This window comes from Urocampus carinirostris, chromosome 2, assembly GCF_059441175.1.
Source record: "Urocampus carinirostris isolate Australia breed hairy pipefish chromosome 2, RoL_Ucar_1.0, whole genome shotgun sequence".
Classification (NCBI taxonomy): domain Eukaryota; kingdom Metazoa; phylum Chordata; class Actinopteri; order Syngnathiformes; family Syngnathidae; genus Urocampus; species Urocampus carinirostris.
Genome location: NC_142350.1, coordinates 16,177,513 through 16,194,205, shown reverse-complemented (window position 1 = coordinate 16,194,205; position 16,693 = coordinate 16,177,513). Strand labels below are relative to the sequence as shown.

The 16,693-nt window shown below is 38.9% G+C and overlaps 1 protein-coding gene across 1 annotated transcript; it reads left to right on the top strand.

Moving 5' to 3' along the window:
* Positions 1-249: 249 nt before the first annotated feature.
* On the top strand, positions 250-14,936 carry LOC148371187 (sodium-dependent neutral amino acid transporter B(0)AT1-like). The gene is made up of 12 exons (XM_088327821.1): positions 250-492; positions 2,859-2,999; positions 3,858-3,995; positions 6,587-6,768; positions 6,919-7,029; positions 8,598-8,710; positions 9,525-9,653; positions 10,750-10,906; positions 11,852-12,056; positions 12,995-13,154; positions 13,288-13,450; positions 14,727-14,936. The coding sequence occupies exons 1-12, from the start codon at positions 294-296 to the stop codon at positions 14,934-14,936; spliced, it is 1,908 nt and encodes a 635-aa protein (XP_088183947.1). The 5' UTR covers positions 250-293.
* The last annotated feature ends 1,757 nt before the right edge of the window (positions 14,937-16,693 follow it).

Genomic DNA, 16,693 nt, shown 5'->3' with positions numbered 1-16,693 from the left:
AGGGTGAATTTAAGACTCTCCCCCCAAAAATCCCCAAATGCTCTTTTTCCTTATTTCCTCTTTTTGTTTTTACAACATTGATCCATTATCTTATCTCCTTATCGACTCTTTCCCTCACAAAACATCGGTGCAAAGTGTCTTCGGTGAGCGTCTAGGTGAGGCATTAACCACTCCCGAGAAGACCACGCCTCGTTCTGCCCGGCCCTGCTGAAAAGACAAAATAAAGTGTTAGGCCAATGAACTACCGATAACTCATTCCACGGAGCGCGCGGTGTACTTGCAAACTTCCAAAAATGAAGCTGAAGCTGCCCAACCCGGGTTTGGACGACAGGATCCATTCCCATGGAGAACTGGAGAAGATGGAAATGGAGGAGGCCGGGGATAGACCCAAGTGGGACAACAAGGCCCAGTACTTGCTCACCTGTGTGGGCTTCTGCGTGGGCCTCGGCAACGTCTGGAGGTTTCCTTACTTGTGCCAGAGCCACGGTGGAGGTAATGTGCTCTTTTGTCATACGCGGTGCTTCTCATTTGCAGGATTTATATTTCCAACCCAAATGTTTTAGTCGATGTTGTGCACAGATAGACATAGGGTGGTGAATGAGCTCCTGCTACTATTCTAATGTTTTATTAACAGGCCAGTAATGATTGATCAGGTTTTTGGGAAAATTCTCACCATTACCCTGTGCGTGGCATGTTCTACATCATGCTGTTTGTGTTCGGATCATAAAAAACATTGTAAAAAATACCCTTGGCCAGAATTTTTTAAGCAGGGGTAGTAGGGTGCTCATTATATGCACAATATATGTATAAAACCAAAAAAAGACGTTTAGCCGATGATGTGCACAAACTAACGTAGAGTTCCTACTGCTACTCTAATGTCAATAATGATATATAAGGGCTTTTAGAAAATCATCACCATTAACCTATGTGAAGCATGTTCTACATGTTTTTTAACGTCTGTGTTTACGTCATGAAAAAAGCATTGAAAATAAGTCACAAGACCAGTGTTTTTCAAGCAGTCTGTCATGAAACGTTGTCTGTCTAGCAGTAGGAAATTGCCCAATTTTGTTTTTGCATTCCATTGTACAGTTCTTTCTTTTAATAATAAGCCGGCTAACTGTAACATTTATCCATGTCTGTAGGTGGCAGCATATCACTATTTTTTATGCACAGTGTATTAATTTTCATCTGCTCATGGAGTAGTACAGGTTAATATATTTATTATATTTAATAATTTATTGTCTCCAATGAAGCTTTCTTAGATTCCACTGGAAATACAAGAAAAAAAAAATCAAAATGCCAACATTTTGCAAACTAATTTACTGATTTTCCCCATTTTCTTACCAAAAAAAAAGAAAACAAACAAGTTAGAACATGTCCAAAAAATTGCTTTTCCCTGGAAGATACGTTTTTGCTCATTTTAGGTATTAGTTTCTTATAGGTTTTCCACAAAAAATGAAAATAAAAAAGGCAATTTTAGGAATGTAAGATTCCACGGGAAAAATTATGAAATCTAAGTAAAAATCGTAATTTTAATAATTTTAACGATTTTAATGATTTTATTAGTTTACTAAATAAGAGGTTAGAAGGTAGCAAAAAAAGATAATTCGAGAAAGCAAATACATTATAAATCTCTTGAGTCACGTTGACCATAAATTATGAGAAAAACTTTATTCAAACATTAAACATTTTAAACAATCTCAACGAACAACGTGCCTCGAACATTTTTAATATAAAGTTTTTGCTTTAGCTCAAAAATGCTGGGAAACACTGACGTGTAATCAGTGCTGATGTTCAAAATGGCACCAAGCGTCACAATTACCGATGTGAATCACCTGTGCACACGCATTTGGCGCCAACCGCTGCGGATTCTGATTGGCTCCCTGTCCCAATTTAAACCCAGTCCTGTCGAACCTCTGTTTATACAAGGCAAGCCTTTTTCGACCCTGACTCCCACCTGTCCTGTTTTTGCTCCCGTTTGTCTCGGGCTACGACCTGTTTTGATCCCGAACACGTCTGCTTTCCCGTCCCGGCTTACGACCTATTTTTGATCTCGACTACGTCTACTCTCCCGTCCTGGCTTACGACCCATTTTTGATCCCGACTACGTCTACTCTCCCGTCCTCGTTTCCGAGCCCGACCACGTTTTTGCTCTCCCTGTCCCGGCTACCGACCCGTTTTTCCGTCCCTGACACCACCATCGCTCGCTACGGAAGATCCACTTCCGTATTCGGATCACAATACGAGTGCGGGAGCAGCTTGCTTCCTGCGTCTAGCAAGCACGGGATCGCCGGCGCTGCCCTTCCTCTCTCTATCTCAATAAACTTGTGAGAAACGATTGGGTCTACCCTTTCTTCTGGACGTGACACCAAGCAGTTCTTTCCGAACGATTGTGGCTGGGAACAAAATTCTTTACAGACACAAGATGTTCTTTGCATACAGCATATGCTCTCATTGAAATTCAACGTTTTATAAAATGCAGATCTGACTAGTTCTTAAATTTATAGTTCAGTAGACACCTAACATAGGGAGAGAAGACAACAATATATGTTGAAGTTGCAAGGACAATAGGTGAGGACCAAAACCTCCAATAAGAAATTCCAATCTGATTTGAAAGACCTCCTCCTAGTCCTTACTTTTGTTAAATTTTGTATAATAGTCAAAATACTGGACAACAGTAAGGTATAATAGTCAAAAGACTAAATTTAATTCAACAAGCACCCTTATTTAAAGTGACCACTGTGCACGACATTGCTTATGATGTTTTAGTGATTATTTATTCTTTTCCTTTATTTTATTTTTTTTGCATACATCTCATTCATTTATTTATTTTTTATTTAATTTTTGATGTTTTACAGGTGCGTTCATGATCCCGTTTTTAATCCTGGTGGTCTTGGAGGGAATCCCGCTTTTGCACCTTGAGTTTGCCATCGGGCAGCGCTTAAGGAAGGGCAGTGTTGGGGTTTGGAGGTCCATTAACCCTCACCTGACCGGACTGGGTGGGTAAACATGGCGGCGGGCTCATTGCAATGCACTCGTTTGAGTCTGAATAAAAAATGGTTTTGTAAAGGACCCACTCGGTGTGGTGCATAAGCACAAGGTAGAAACAGTTGAGTAAAGTAAGTTTAGTAAAGTGGTCTTTTATTTGGACAGGGTTCGGTGCATGGAAAGTCAGTCAGCAAGGCAACATTATCCAGAACACCAGAGGCAACATTGGGGGTTGCTAAACCGACAGTCCAAGAGTTCTTAAGGTGGCATTATTAATCCAAAAGGGCAGGCTGGAATTCGATACACTGAAAAAAAAACAAGAAACTGAGACAAGGGATGATGTACTAATGAAGAGAAGGGGACAAAATGTGATAAGAGGAAAACTGTGGGAAAATCAAGATAAGTGTCCAGTCAGGAGGAAATTTAAACCCGGAAGTGAGTAGGCAAATATGGTAAGGTGGAGATAGATAGATAGAGAGAGAGAGAGAGAGAGAGAGAGAGAGAGAGAGAGAGAGAGAGAGAGAGAGAGAGAGAGAGAGAGAGAGAGAGAGAGAGAGAGAGAGAGAGAGAGAGAGAGAGACAGGAACCTGAGTGAAGGATCATAACTTGTTTGGAATGTGTGAAATAGCTGTGCCACGACACTAAAGATAAGGTGCAAAGTGCTCCCTTTGTCTAAACTACCTAGGTGAAAATCAAGGCCCGTGGGCCAAATCTGACACAAATTTTCTTCGACCCCTGAAAAGATCTTGATAAATATATTGCGTTTTTTGTTCACTGTATGTTACTTCTCCTCTAAGAATGTATTTTATTCCTGCTACCTATAAAGGGAGATTGTTGCTGTTTTTCCAATCATAGTGAAATGATTGCAGGTATTTCATCGTTGATGGTTTCCTTTCTGGTGGGCATGTACTACAACACCATCATGGCTTGGATCATGTGGTACATGTTCAACTCCTTCCAGGATCCTCTGCCGTGGAGCCAGTGTCCTCTCAACGCCAACCGCACAGGTACAAAAAAGTTCTGGAATTCATTTTCTGGGAAAACCAGTAAAGGCTAACATCTAGATCACAGGTGTCAAACAAAAGCCCGCAGGCAGGATTAAGCCCGCCAGGGGTTCTCATCCGGCCCGTGAGACAACACTGAGAGAAGCACAAGAGAAACATCAGATGCACTGTTAAATATGTTAACTTGGTGTAACCCAAGCCAGGCACTATTCGCAAAGCAACTGCAGAAGTATTTCTCTCTCTCACTCCCTCTCCCCCATATCATTCTCATTCTCTCACTCTCTCACTCACTCTATCTCTTTCTCTCATCTCATTCTCTCTCTCTTTTCTTTTTTTCTATATTCATCTCACTCTCTTTCTCTTTTTATTTCTCTTTCTCTTTCTCCCTTTCACTCTCTCTCCCACTTTATCCATTTCTTTTTCTTGCTCTGTAGTGGGCTTTATTTTGAAGTTTCCGTAATTTATTTTTTTGTAGTATTTCTGTAATATTTTTGTCGTATTATCATAATGGTATTTTTGTAGTCTTTGTAGTATTTCTGTTGTAGGGTTTTATGCACTATTTCTGTGGTAGGACTCTTGTCATATGTTTGTCGTATTTTATAGTATTACTATAGTTTTTTTGTATCATTGATTTGGTGGTAGCTATGTACTGTGTTATAATATTAAGGGAGGTGAATTCGAGTTTATTTGTGACGCCCTTAATCACAAGAAGTCTTAAAGGGCTGTACAGACAACGGACTACTATTACACTCCCTGATCTAAAACCTACATGAGGGAAGGGAAAAACCTCAGCGTAAGGAAAATAAAGAAACCGTGAGGGATATTGTGTAGTAGTTTTTTTCAGAATAAAAGCAAAATACATACTTAAGGTCCCTGTTTTTAAGCACTGAATCCGATATATTTTTTAAGTAACTTTGTGTTAAATGTGTAGTTTTATTTTTCAATTTATGTCGTAGTATTTTGTGTTATAGTACTACTGTAATAATATTTTTATAGTAATTATGTGGGTTTCTTTCTTTTAAAAATGTAAGCAAATTTAGGTATTAGGTCCTCTTTTCGAAGCACTAAATTTGATATTCTGTTTTATAGTAATGTTTTAGTATTTCTGTTGTAGTATTTGGATAGTAGACACACAAGGCACCCGAAAAAAAAACATTTTTTTTAACAGTACTACTTTATTCGTTATACACATTCTCATTTTACTTTTACCATTTTCATTTGTGGGCCAATTTAAAAAGCCAGCCGGGTAGACTAATTTCCTCACTCATGTTTTAACAAATAAATTTGGAATGTCATTGCTGCCCACAACCGCCACACGGCACAGTTGAATCTTGAATCCCGTTTCTTTTTCGGGGTGAATGACTTTTCTTTGGTTTAAAAGTGAAGGCGTGTGTCAAACTCATGATAGTAAGCCATAAATACACAAGATCTGTCCTTTTATTGAAGTGACTCATCCCTTTCAGGAAGGTAAACACACGTTGTAAAAACGTGCAATTGTCACCTAAGTGGGCCTTTTTCCCCCCTAAAATAACTTACCGTATTTGTTTGTGTATTACGCGTACTGGTGTATTACACATACCCCTAGCTTTTGATTCATAATCAGTATAAAATTTTGTTTCATTTTTTCCCAGTTAAAACCTAGCAGCATTGTAAGTGAAAAGGCAGTTCAATACATGCGGCCATGATAAAAACAATTCTTTGACAATATAAACTATGAACTCAATACCAACAAAAATTGAACAATATTGATTTGAAAAAAGATTCATTGTCAAATACACCAAAGAGTTCCAGATGTGGGCGTTCTCTGCTGGCCCAAAATATATCTGTATCATATGATGCAATTATATTTCGTAAATTAATACTCATTACATAATTCCAAGGTGGCTGTCAGCTTCTTAGTATTGCTTTCCTCCCTGGTTCCACTGCTTCCAGATATGTGCTTTCACATTGAAGCATTTAAGCAATCACAATTCAGCCATTATTGTTGCCAGGGTCAGAAATATGTCAGGAGGCCTTCACAGGCAGATCTGCAGGCTCTCTGGGACATGGCAAGTGACGATGAAACTGTTGGTTAGGCCAATCAGATTTCGAGTTGGCGACATCAAGGCCTTCTTGCATGCTTTTAAGAAATGTGGGCTGATGCACCAAATTCTAAAATCTAGGGGACCCCCTGAACTGGATGCTAGCCCCACGGAACATAAACGAAGACAACTCACTCATTCACACTTAGGCCCACTTTCCGAATATGGCTGGGATGGGCTCCGGAAACTTTGTGACCCGAGTGAAGCAGTGCAGATAATGGATGGATGGATGGATAAATGGATAGACGGATGCAATATTCCACTAAATTATAATAGTATTTGTTTTTTCACTCTAAAGTAAACTTTTAGCTCGTTTAAACTTTAAACCCAGAATCTCTGAAAAGCACACAACAAACTGTTAGTTTTCAGTGCGACAACATATAAATTAAGAACAAGGTTGAACTTTATATTTGTTATCCCTGAAAACACATACGGAATACAGAAACCTTTAGCTTTTTTGAAGACACATCAAACGATGCACCCTATCTGTAAGATTCTTATATTCCCCTATAGGTCCTGTAGCCGAGTGCGAACGCAGCAGCACAGTGGATTATTTCTGGTACCGGGAGACCCTGAACACATCAGAATCCATCGAGAACTCTGGAGGTCTGCAGTGGTGGATGGTTCTCTCGCTGGTGGCCGCTTGGACTGTCCTCTACGTCTGCTGCATTCGCGGCATCGAGACCAGCGGAAAGGTTTTTATCCATCTATCCATCTATCTATATGTCTGTCTGTCTGTCTCTCTGTCTCTCTGTCTATCTATCTATCTATACTAATTCTTTTCCCCACCGGTGTTCGTTTTCGGTGCCACGTTTTATTTTATTTTTATGAATTTTAATTCACAGGCTGTGTACATCACTTCAACTCTGCCATATGTGGTTCTGACCATTTTCCTCATCCGGGGACTGACTCTGAAAGGTTCATTGGATGGAATTAAGTTTCTTTTCACACCAGATGTAAGCAGCAATGTTTATTTTCTTATCATATGCTTTTCCTATCCATTTTGCTATTTTGTTCACTGCCGCCTCAGAGAGAAAAAAAAAGAAAAAGAAAATTTTCACTCTTCTTCAAGCAAAGTAGCATTATTTTCCTATCAAGTCACTTTTTCTTACCCTGCTTTGTCCCAAAAAATAATTTTAAACAGTGTTGGTCTTAATTTAGGATAGTGTTGAAGGGAAAGTGTGTATCTTTTAGTGCCTTTTAGAGGTTAAAAAATATTACAAGACAATATTGATTTAGATAATAAGCAAACATACTGTACAGAAAGTATCACATCAACTTTTTTTTTTGAATTTTTTTGAAACACCGCTACTCGTTGGTCAAGAAATGAGCATTTATGTTATGTAAGCCTCACCTAAAGGAGGGTGACATAATTGTCCATCATCTTGCTGCTACAGGTACCCGAAAAACTCAAAAAGGTTGGACAAAAAACGAAAAGAAAATGCCGTGCTTTGGTCACAACGATTCTCCAAAGTTTTGATTCTTCCTTGCCCTTTTTAGCAGTCGTTTTGGATTGCACTACACCATACACAACATCTAGTTGTCAAATGATACACACTGCCTCTTCAGGCGAGTTGTTTTTTTTGTTTTACAACAATAAAAATAGTGGCTCAAATAGGCAAATGATCTGGCATAGCAGATGGCGGATAATCTTGTCTAAAATGATAAAAAAATAATGATTTTTACTACATAAATTAAAACAGTAAAATAAATACCTGCTACCTGATGTATTGATTGAGTGATTGATTTGTGTATTTTTAATATTTGTCTCTATAGTTTAAATTGTTTATATATTTTAAAACAAATAAAAAGGAGCAGAAAGAGGACAAGTCTTATTTTTGCTCTCCCATTTCTCTCGAAATCTCAATTATAAAATTTCATAAACATCGTAAATAACACAAACAAATTCAACAAACTAACAAAACAGATATAACAATGTTACTTATTTAGGTTATATTTCACTGAAAAAAAATATGTTTTTTAAAATTGTAAATTTAGAAAAAAACGCCATATTTTATTGGGAAAAATGTTAAAAGATCCATAAAAAATATGCTTAAAGTGAGACAAAATAACTGCCTTTGCGACAGTTTTTTTGTGTTTTCTTCTTGTAGTAAAGAATCATCACTAAAACACCAATTAGATGGGTACTTGGTCGAAAAAATAGTTCAACAGAACGTACATCAATACAAAAATTTGGATAATAGTGATATGCTCTATTATGCTAAGCTATGCTAAGATGTGCGATAACAGAACCATATTCCTTACATGATTGCTGTTATCAACACATTCCCACAAGGTCAGATTAGCGAGATCTCATCCATAAAACCCCTGAAATCTTTTCACTATTAAGTTAGCAAGATTTCCTTTTTCATTGAGCCATTATCTTTTATGATTCCCCCACTAAAGAGTGATTTCATCTGAAGCGTGTGCCATGAAAGATTACGAGCTAGCCTTCGGGCTTTTCGCGCATTAAACCCTACCACGTTTCAGCAATCCCTCATAGGTTTGGTTCATATTTTCGAAGGTGAACGAGTTAATTAATCCGGCCACGTGGTTAGACGCTGGTGCCCAGGTGTTCTACTCATTTTCCTTGGCATTCGGGGGGCTCATCTCCTTCTCAAGTTACAACTCCATCCAGTAAGTATGACACCCAGTAAAACAAAAACAAAGCAAAAAAAAAACAAAAAAAAACCACCAGACTTCTTTGATATTTAGGACTGATCCTGCCATATATAAAATAAATGTAAATAGATACCAAGATAACTTGAATCGCAAGGTCATTTCTGGCAGAATGTGTTAGCGTTTCAAGACAGTATGCAGACTGGAACAATCAAAAAAGAGGAAGGTCTTGAAAGGATGACTACCTTTGTTGGAATGTGCCCCTGGAAGCTCTTGTTACTTCTCTGGCCTAAACAGAACTGAAGTGTTGGTACTTTTAGACCTTCTGCTTCTTTGCAGGCTGTATATTGTAAATGTAAACAAATTTAAAACTATCAAGGGTTGTGTTCTGATTAGATAGTCACACCACCCTTTGAAAAAGACAATACTCATCCCTAGTTCAGAGATTCTATGTCCTCTACATTCGTCGTGAATTTTGTCACAAAGAAAAGGTATTCAAATGAGGAAGCTGCACAGTTGCCTGTGCTTTTCATGCATTGGGTGATCATGATGAATGAATCGGCTACTAATGTCTTGTGTCATCCTGAGAGCCACTACAAAATACACAACAAAATACACAAGAAAATACACAAAAAAGATGACAAATATGTGTAAATGTGAGTAAATTATTTTTATGTCATACCTTTACAAGATTTACTCATGTGTTTATGAATGTTTTTGGCATTTATTCATAGGTGCTGTATTTCTTTATTCTTACAACTACATGTAGCAGGATTGGTCTTCCAAATATTCGAGATCGATTTTTATACATGTCCCTCACTTTTGGTCACAGTAACAACTGTGAGCAGGATGCCGTGCTCATCTCCATCATCAACGCCTGCACGTCAGTGTTCTCGGCTACCGTCATCTACTCCATTATCGGCTTCAGAGCCACTGAAAAATTCGATGACTGCATCGGAGGGTAGGTTATGATCTGGTGTACTGTTCTAGGTATACACTCTGCTATAGCTTTTCTTGTTTATGGATTAAAAATTTTGAAAGAAAATTCAAAATTTTTTTTTCAACATACGGGCCTTAAAGGGACATTGAGTACTATTTAGCACCTTTTAGTTGTAAAAATACATGCTGATGCTTGAACCTGAAAACCTCATAAAGGTTGGGCAGAACATTTGAAGAAAAATGGTTCAGTTTGGTGACTTTGCATTCTGCGTTTGTATTCTTCCTTGTGCTTTTTCAGTTGCACTGCTTAATAGAGCGACATCTAGTGGGGATTTTTCTTGGAAATTGAGAAAATACTTATAATCAGAAAAATTATATACAAGATTTGTACTTTACTCGGTTAAGTATACTATGTTTAGTGCAATGTTAAACAGATTCTGGAAATAGAATACGTTACCAAATATATTTATGGACTCTCAGATGATTAATATATTGAAAGACAAAATAAATTGTAATATGCTGCCACCTACTGATATGGATGAATCTTACAGGTACCCTGTTAATCAATGGATGAAAGCAAATTACCCGAACAATAGCCTGGGCCGATGATAAGCTGCTTGCTTGGAAATGGATTGGACCTGGAGAATCCAACTTTGATTAAATCAAAGTATTGCAATTTCTGCCAAGAACTCTGAATGTCCAAAAAAATACACTAGATAATTGGTCACCTGCAGCCACACTAAAATATTCAATCAACCAACACTTGTGGGATAGATTCCAAGCATTGATGTAAAATGTTTTTGTCCCTGCACTGCGTATATGTTAATGCCATTTTAAATATTATTGACTGCGGTGCTTATTGATTGAGATTGACAGCAACCGAGTGTCTTATTCGCAGCACAAGGTGTTACCTTCCCCTGTTTTCTTAAAATGTAAGAAATAAACCTGAACAAGTTTATTTTCATGGCTGTTTAAGCCTGCGGCTTAAAATCTGGCGGGGCTTTTTCTAAACTGAAGTTGAGTTTCTTCCTCAAATGTGTGCATGCAGATTTAAATGACGTGGTCTAGAATTTACGGTAGTTGAGTTTTCATGTTCTTTTTGATTTCTATATTTCCAGGAACATTCTGAAGCTAATGAACGCCTTCGACATACCCGAAGGTAACATCACAGAAAACAACTACAACGACATGCTGCTGTACCTCAACCAAAGCAGCCCGGACACCGTCAGCAATTTGCAAATCCAGAAATGCGACATGCAGTTCTTCCTCAGTCAGGTTTGTGGAGGGTATAGAATAGAGGTGTCAAATATACAACCCGCCGACCAGAAGAGGCCTGCCCGCTAACGGATTTAATCAATGAGAGAAGCACAAGAGAAAAATAAGACCGCTTCTCATCAAACAGTGCAATTTCAAATATGTCCACTGGATGTTGTCAGAGCCTGCCGACCCTCTGTAGGTTTGTTTGCTGATTACCATTTATCAACAAGAAAACATTTAAGGAACACACATTCTGATGTTATCTTACTTAAAACAGAAGTCACAATACCAGTGCACTCTGGATTTCACTCAAAACCACAACATTTGCTACAAAAGTGTGCTTTTCACCCCCAGTGATCAGAAATGATTGGTTAGCACCTGGATTAAAGAAAAAAAAGGAAAATAGCATCTGGATGTCTTTGAGTTTAAATTGTTTTTAATTATTTCTATAATAAATATAAAATCTAACAGCCAAGTTCCCAAATTCAGGTAAACGAGGACTTTTGTAGTAGATCAACTCCTTCATTGTTAATAACTGGTCCACATTGAATGTTATTTGAATCCTAGAAAAATTAGTCAACTCACTTGTAGAGAAGAATGTTGTGATTGATCATAACATTTTCATTAAAAAAATTAATAAAAAAGCGGAAAGAATAAACCATTAAATAGTGTTTGTGTGCTATGTGGTCACTTTCCAGTTTGCGTAAGTTTCCCTGTGTTAAATAAACTGTGGTGGAAATTAATTTATTGTTTTACCTTTAATACAAATTTATGATTTATAAACACTACAAGAGATTTAATATTAGTGAAGGAAAATACATCTTAAGAGAAAAAAACCTGGCATCCTTGAATTATAATTGTGATTCAATCGTGAGCCTCTAAAGGATCCTCAGCCCTGCACACCTTTTATGCCTTTTAATTATGATCATCTAACGTCCTAACATCGTACGTAACTTCTCGCAGGGAGTGGAGGGAACGGGCCTGGCCTTCATCGTGTTTACGGAAGCCATTACGAAGATGCCGGTTTCTCCCATCTGGGCCGTTCTCTTCTTTATTATGCTCTTCTGCCTCGGCCTGTCCACCATGTTCGGCAACGTGGAGGGCGTCGTGGTGCCGCTACAAGATCTCAAAGTGTTGCCGAAAAACTGGCCCAAAGAGCTCTTCTGTGGTAAATTTTGCCTCTTGTTTTGATATAAAGCTGCACATTTTATAGTACACCCTGGACAACTACTGCCCACGGCCTAAATTTAAGTAAAACTAATAAAAACTCTTGTCCCCGGTGTCCCTTTCATAAAACATTGTGTATTGCATTGCGTACATAAGAAATAATGCGAATGTCATTTTAAAGGGACAGCGTGTAATATTTGACAACTAGATGTCACTGTATTGCGAAGCGCAGCTAAAAACAAGTGCTGCAAAACACAAGGAAGATGACAAACTACGGAGAGTGAATGTGGCCAAACCACACAATTTATCTTTTCATTTTTTTGCCCAGCCTTTCACAAGAGTTTGGATTTTTAGGGGCACCGCTAGCAGCAAAATGGCGGACAATGTCAGTTCACTCGAACGAAGCTTCATGTTATGTTAAATAAATACAAAATTCTTGACCTATTTACAAAATGCACATTTTATGTATATAAATGTATGTTATATGTATGTTATATGATAGTGCATGTATTTTTGTTGATTTTTATAATCAATATTGGGTTTTCTTAAGTAAAGTTTTTCTCACCACTAGGGGGGCACAGAAAAATACATACTGTTTTAGGTCATAAACACACATGAAGCGGTATTCCATTTGATGTTTTTTGTTGTTCGATTTGGAATATAATTAGCATTTTTCCCTTTTGGAATGGATGGATGGTTGTTTATAATTAATGTATATACTGTATACTGTATACTTATATATATATATACATATATATATATATATATATATATATATATATATATATATATATATATATATATATATACATACATTCAAAGAATCCAATCAATTATATTATTTTCTTAACTTAACTTGCTTACTTCTGACCTAGAGTGTGACATGGGAAAAAATGCATATTAGTATATTAATACGTCAGTCATCGTATTTGCTTGCAGGTTTGTCCTGCGGAATCTCGTTCGCCTTTGGGATCATTTTCGCCCAGGGCTCGGGGAACTACTGGTTGGCTCTTTTCGACAACTTTGCCGGTTCCATTCCTCTCCTGGTCATCGGTCTCTGCGAGATGGTTTCGGTTATCTACATTTACGGTGTCGATAGGTACGTCCCTCCTGACAGGAAATTGAAAGAGATTCCCTTGTTGCCTGTTGATGATTTGACCTCTTATTTTGAAAAACAGAGGTGATATTTTATGATGTGAATTTGCAAATGTGTCACCAGAATTTCTTCTCAGGTTCAACAAAGACATCGAGTTCATGATCGGCCACAAGCCTAACCTCTTTTGGCAGGTGACCTGGCGGGTGGTCAGCCCACTCATCATGGTCATCATATTGGTCTTTTACTTCGTCACACAAGTCACAAAGTCTCTCACCTACCTGGCCTGGAACCCGGAATCGGTAAGCGCCGCGTCTGCCGCCGTTCCGGGGTTTGACCTGCTTGTCTCGTCTGTGTAGCACAAATAGGTCAATATGGACTCGCTGAGACCAGCGTTACGGTAAATGTCAGTGAGACTAGGCTGGAGACAATACAACAGCGAGTCTTATTTTTCTGTTTTCCACAATTTGACTTCTGGCGGCATGTGTTAGCACTCAAAATGAAATTACGGAAATTAAAAAGGGTTTGCGCATACTTAAGTAGGTTCATCAAGATGTTTTAAAAACCTTACTACATAAAGCAACAACCTGCAAATGTAAATATGTTGCTGTTCCTAAACAAAAACTTCATGTATTTTAGTTCTCAAGTTGATATTGTTATACAGTAATTGCATTTTCTTTACATAACTGCATTTTTGGGTTTGACTATTCAGGCTTTTGTTCTAAACAGTGAGGAGTAAGTGAGTTAGTAAATAAGTTGGTAATTGAATTAGTAACTGGGTTACTCTATAGTAAAAGTAACTCATTACCAGAGAAAGTAACTATTTCCGTTTCTTAAAAAATGTGTTGTCATTCAAAACATTTGACATTTTCTGAGCCATATTCGAATAATTTAATGATCATTACATTTCCAAGAAAAAGTTATCAGATCTGTATTCATCTATACCAGATCCGAAACCAAATTTCGGTCCGGGGTCGGGCTTGAAATGTCAATAATTAAAGTCAATCTATCCTGTTTTTTTTTCTTTGTGGAGGATCTACACTGCATGCACTTACTTTCACTCAAGTAATTATTTAGATAAGGAAAATGCTTACCAATCTTTTAGTTTAACTCAAAATCAATAAATCCAAAGAAATTTCCTCCTCAGGTAAAAGACACGCGGCTTCCTTCTTCCTCCTCCCTCACATCAGACGTCATTTCTGCTTCTTGCTTACAAGCTTTACAAACTCTCTTTTTGCTTTTTGGCCAAATCGTTCACTAGTTGCAGCTTGTAATCTGCAGGATTAAAGCTTCGGGTTTATTTCGGACTCAGTTATAAAACCAAGTTAATTCGTCGGTTTTGGGCGGGTTCAGGTTTATATTCCTGCGACTCGGGTCGGTTCGGGCTGAATTCTTTAGTCCCGGTCTTACCTCTACTACTGTGCATTTACTTGAATCGGGTCGATACCCACATTCCCAGTATCACCTAGCCCTAACTAACAGGCCAGACCTGAAGAAAAATCCTTTTATTCAATTTCTGAGGTGGAGATGTCAAAAGTTACAATGTTCTCTATATCTAACTCCTCTCGCTTCCTGCAGGAGAACTTCCCCATTCTGGAGGAACGTCCCTACCCCAAATGGATCTCGGTGATTGTTTTCCTTTTAGCTGGGGTGCCGAGTTTAGCTATCCCATCAGTAGCGATCTACAAATGTTTGCAGAGAAGATGCTCCAAGAGGAGAAGCGACGGCCATGACACGATCAAGACCGTCTCGGCCCAGATTCAGATCAATGAGAAAATCAAGTTTTAGTTGCTTTTTTATTGCAGTTTTTAATACTTCTTTCTAACTCCTATGTAAATTCTTCCATTTCAACTCAGTTTTGTGTTGTTGATAGTGTATTTGCAATAGTGATGCTGGATTATTGTAATATATGATATACTGCGTAACATGTACTTATTTGAATATTGTATATAAAGAAATAAATGTTACATGTTTTACATTATATATTGTCTTTTGTATGTGTTTTAAACCTATTTGCGATTATGTAATGTTTCAATTTTCACAGGTAAAAATACATATGTTAGGGGCCGGTCACACAGACATTTGCGGCTGAATCACGGCCAGAAATTTCTGCCTGTGAGGCGGACGCTATTGGACGCTTTAAGATCGCCATACAGACGAGATACAGCGGTGCTTAACACGCAGTCGGAAATTCGCGCGCGGGTGGCAGCGCGCAAAAGTTTTGCACTGCTCAATTCTTCAGAGCGCGGGTACACAGCCTTTCACGAGCGTATCGAGGCTGAACCACGGCCCGAAATTTCTGGCCGTGAAGCAGACACTGTTGGGCGCTGTTGGACATTTTGAGACCGCCATATAGACGAGATACAGCAGTGCTTTACTCGCGGTCGGAAATTCACACGCGGTTGGCCGCGCGAAAAAGTTTTGAGTTTTAAACCGCGTGCCGCACACGTGGTCAACACGAGGTAATGACGCGGAACGACGTGCTCTGGCCGCGGCCAGGGCGTGGTTACACATGGGTAGGACGGGAAATTTCAGCGGGTAATCGTGGGTGGAGCATGATAATAGCATGTTCTGCGCCTGTATCGCGGTGTTATTACGTGAAATTAGCGTGTTACGCGTGTGACAGTCAAACGCCTTTCTCCGCGTATATACAGCGCGATTTGCCGAGCACACGTTAGTTGTGCTCGAGACGTCAAGGGGGTGAACATGGATCCCCGTCAGCGTAGTGACCTCGTCTTAATCCATTTTTATTTCTTGACATTTCTTTTCAAGATAATAAAATAAAAATGATGCCATAGCTTGAAATCTTGATCTTCACGGGACTGTGTCTTGAGTGGTTATGATTTCTACAGCCCGGTGTTATCCGAGAAATGCATCCCTGCCGAGATTTGCATCCCCTCGCTACTACAACCACTCTTACCTCGTTTTATCTCACTTTTAGGGAATGTAATGGCGAACATATAACCAAAACCACTTCGTCTTGCATTTGTTGGGGATGTAATACAACTTAAACCATTCCGTCTTTGTTTTTGTTGCGAACGTAATCGAACGGTAAATCCTCCCCCCCTCGCGTGAACGCGCATTCTGCTGCGCTTCCGACAAAAGCGATCGTATTCTATATAAAACGCTTATTAAAACAATAAAGCGAGCTAATTATAACAATTGGGAGATCCTAGTCTATATAACGCGTTTATTTAAACAATAAAGTGCGATCGTATTCTACAAAATGCGTTTGTTAACGCGGATGAAAAAGTCAAAAGCGATCGCAGCAGAATGTGCGTTCACGCGAGGGGGTGGGGGGTGGGGGTCGTTGCGTAGGAGTCGGATTTGGGCACAACACCGGCTCGGGAGCTTTTATACCCGTGGTCCACACGAGAAAATGACGCAGAAATGACGCGATGAGGAAGCGGAACAGTCGCTGGCGTCTGTTTTGCGGGCATACCACCGATGAACAGCGGGTTGGCCAATTTTGCGCATTTTCCATCGCGGGCAACCACGGGCAAAAAAAAAAACGCAAAATTTTAGCCGTGATTCAGCCGCAAACG

Coding starts and splice junctions, on each gene's coding strand:
- LOC148371187 (XM_088327821.1), top strand. CDS start 294: ATGAAGCTGAAGCTGCCCAACCCGGGTTTGGACGACAGGATCCATTCC. Junction 8,711..9,524: donor TCAAGTTACAACTCCATCCA/GTAAGTATGACA, acceptor TTTTGGTCACAG/TAACAACTGTGAGCAGGATG. Junction 9,654..10,749: donor TTCGATGACTGCATCGGAGG/GTAGGTTATGAT, acceptor CTATATTTCCAG/GAACATTCTGAAGCTAATGA.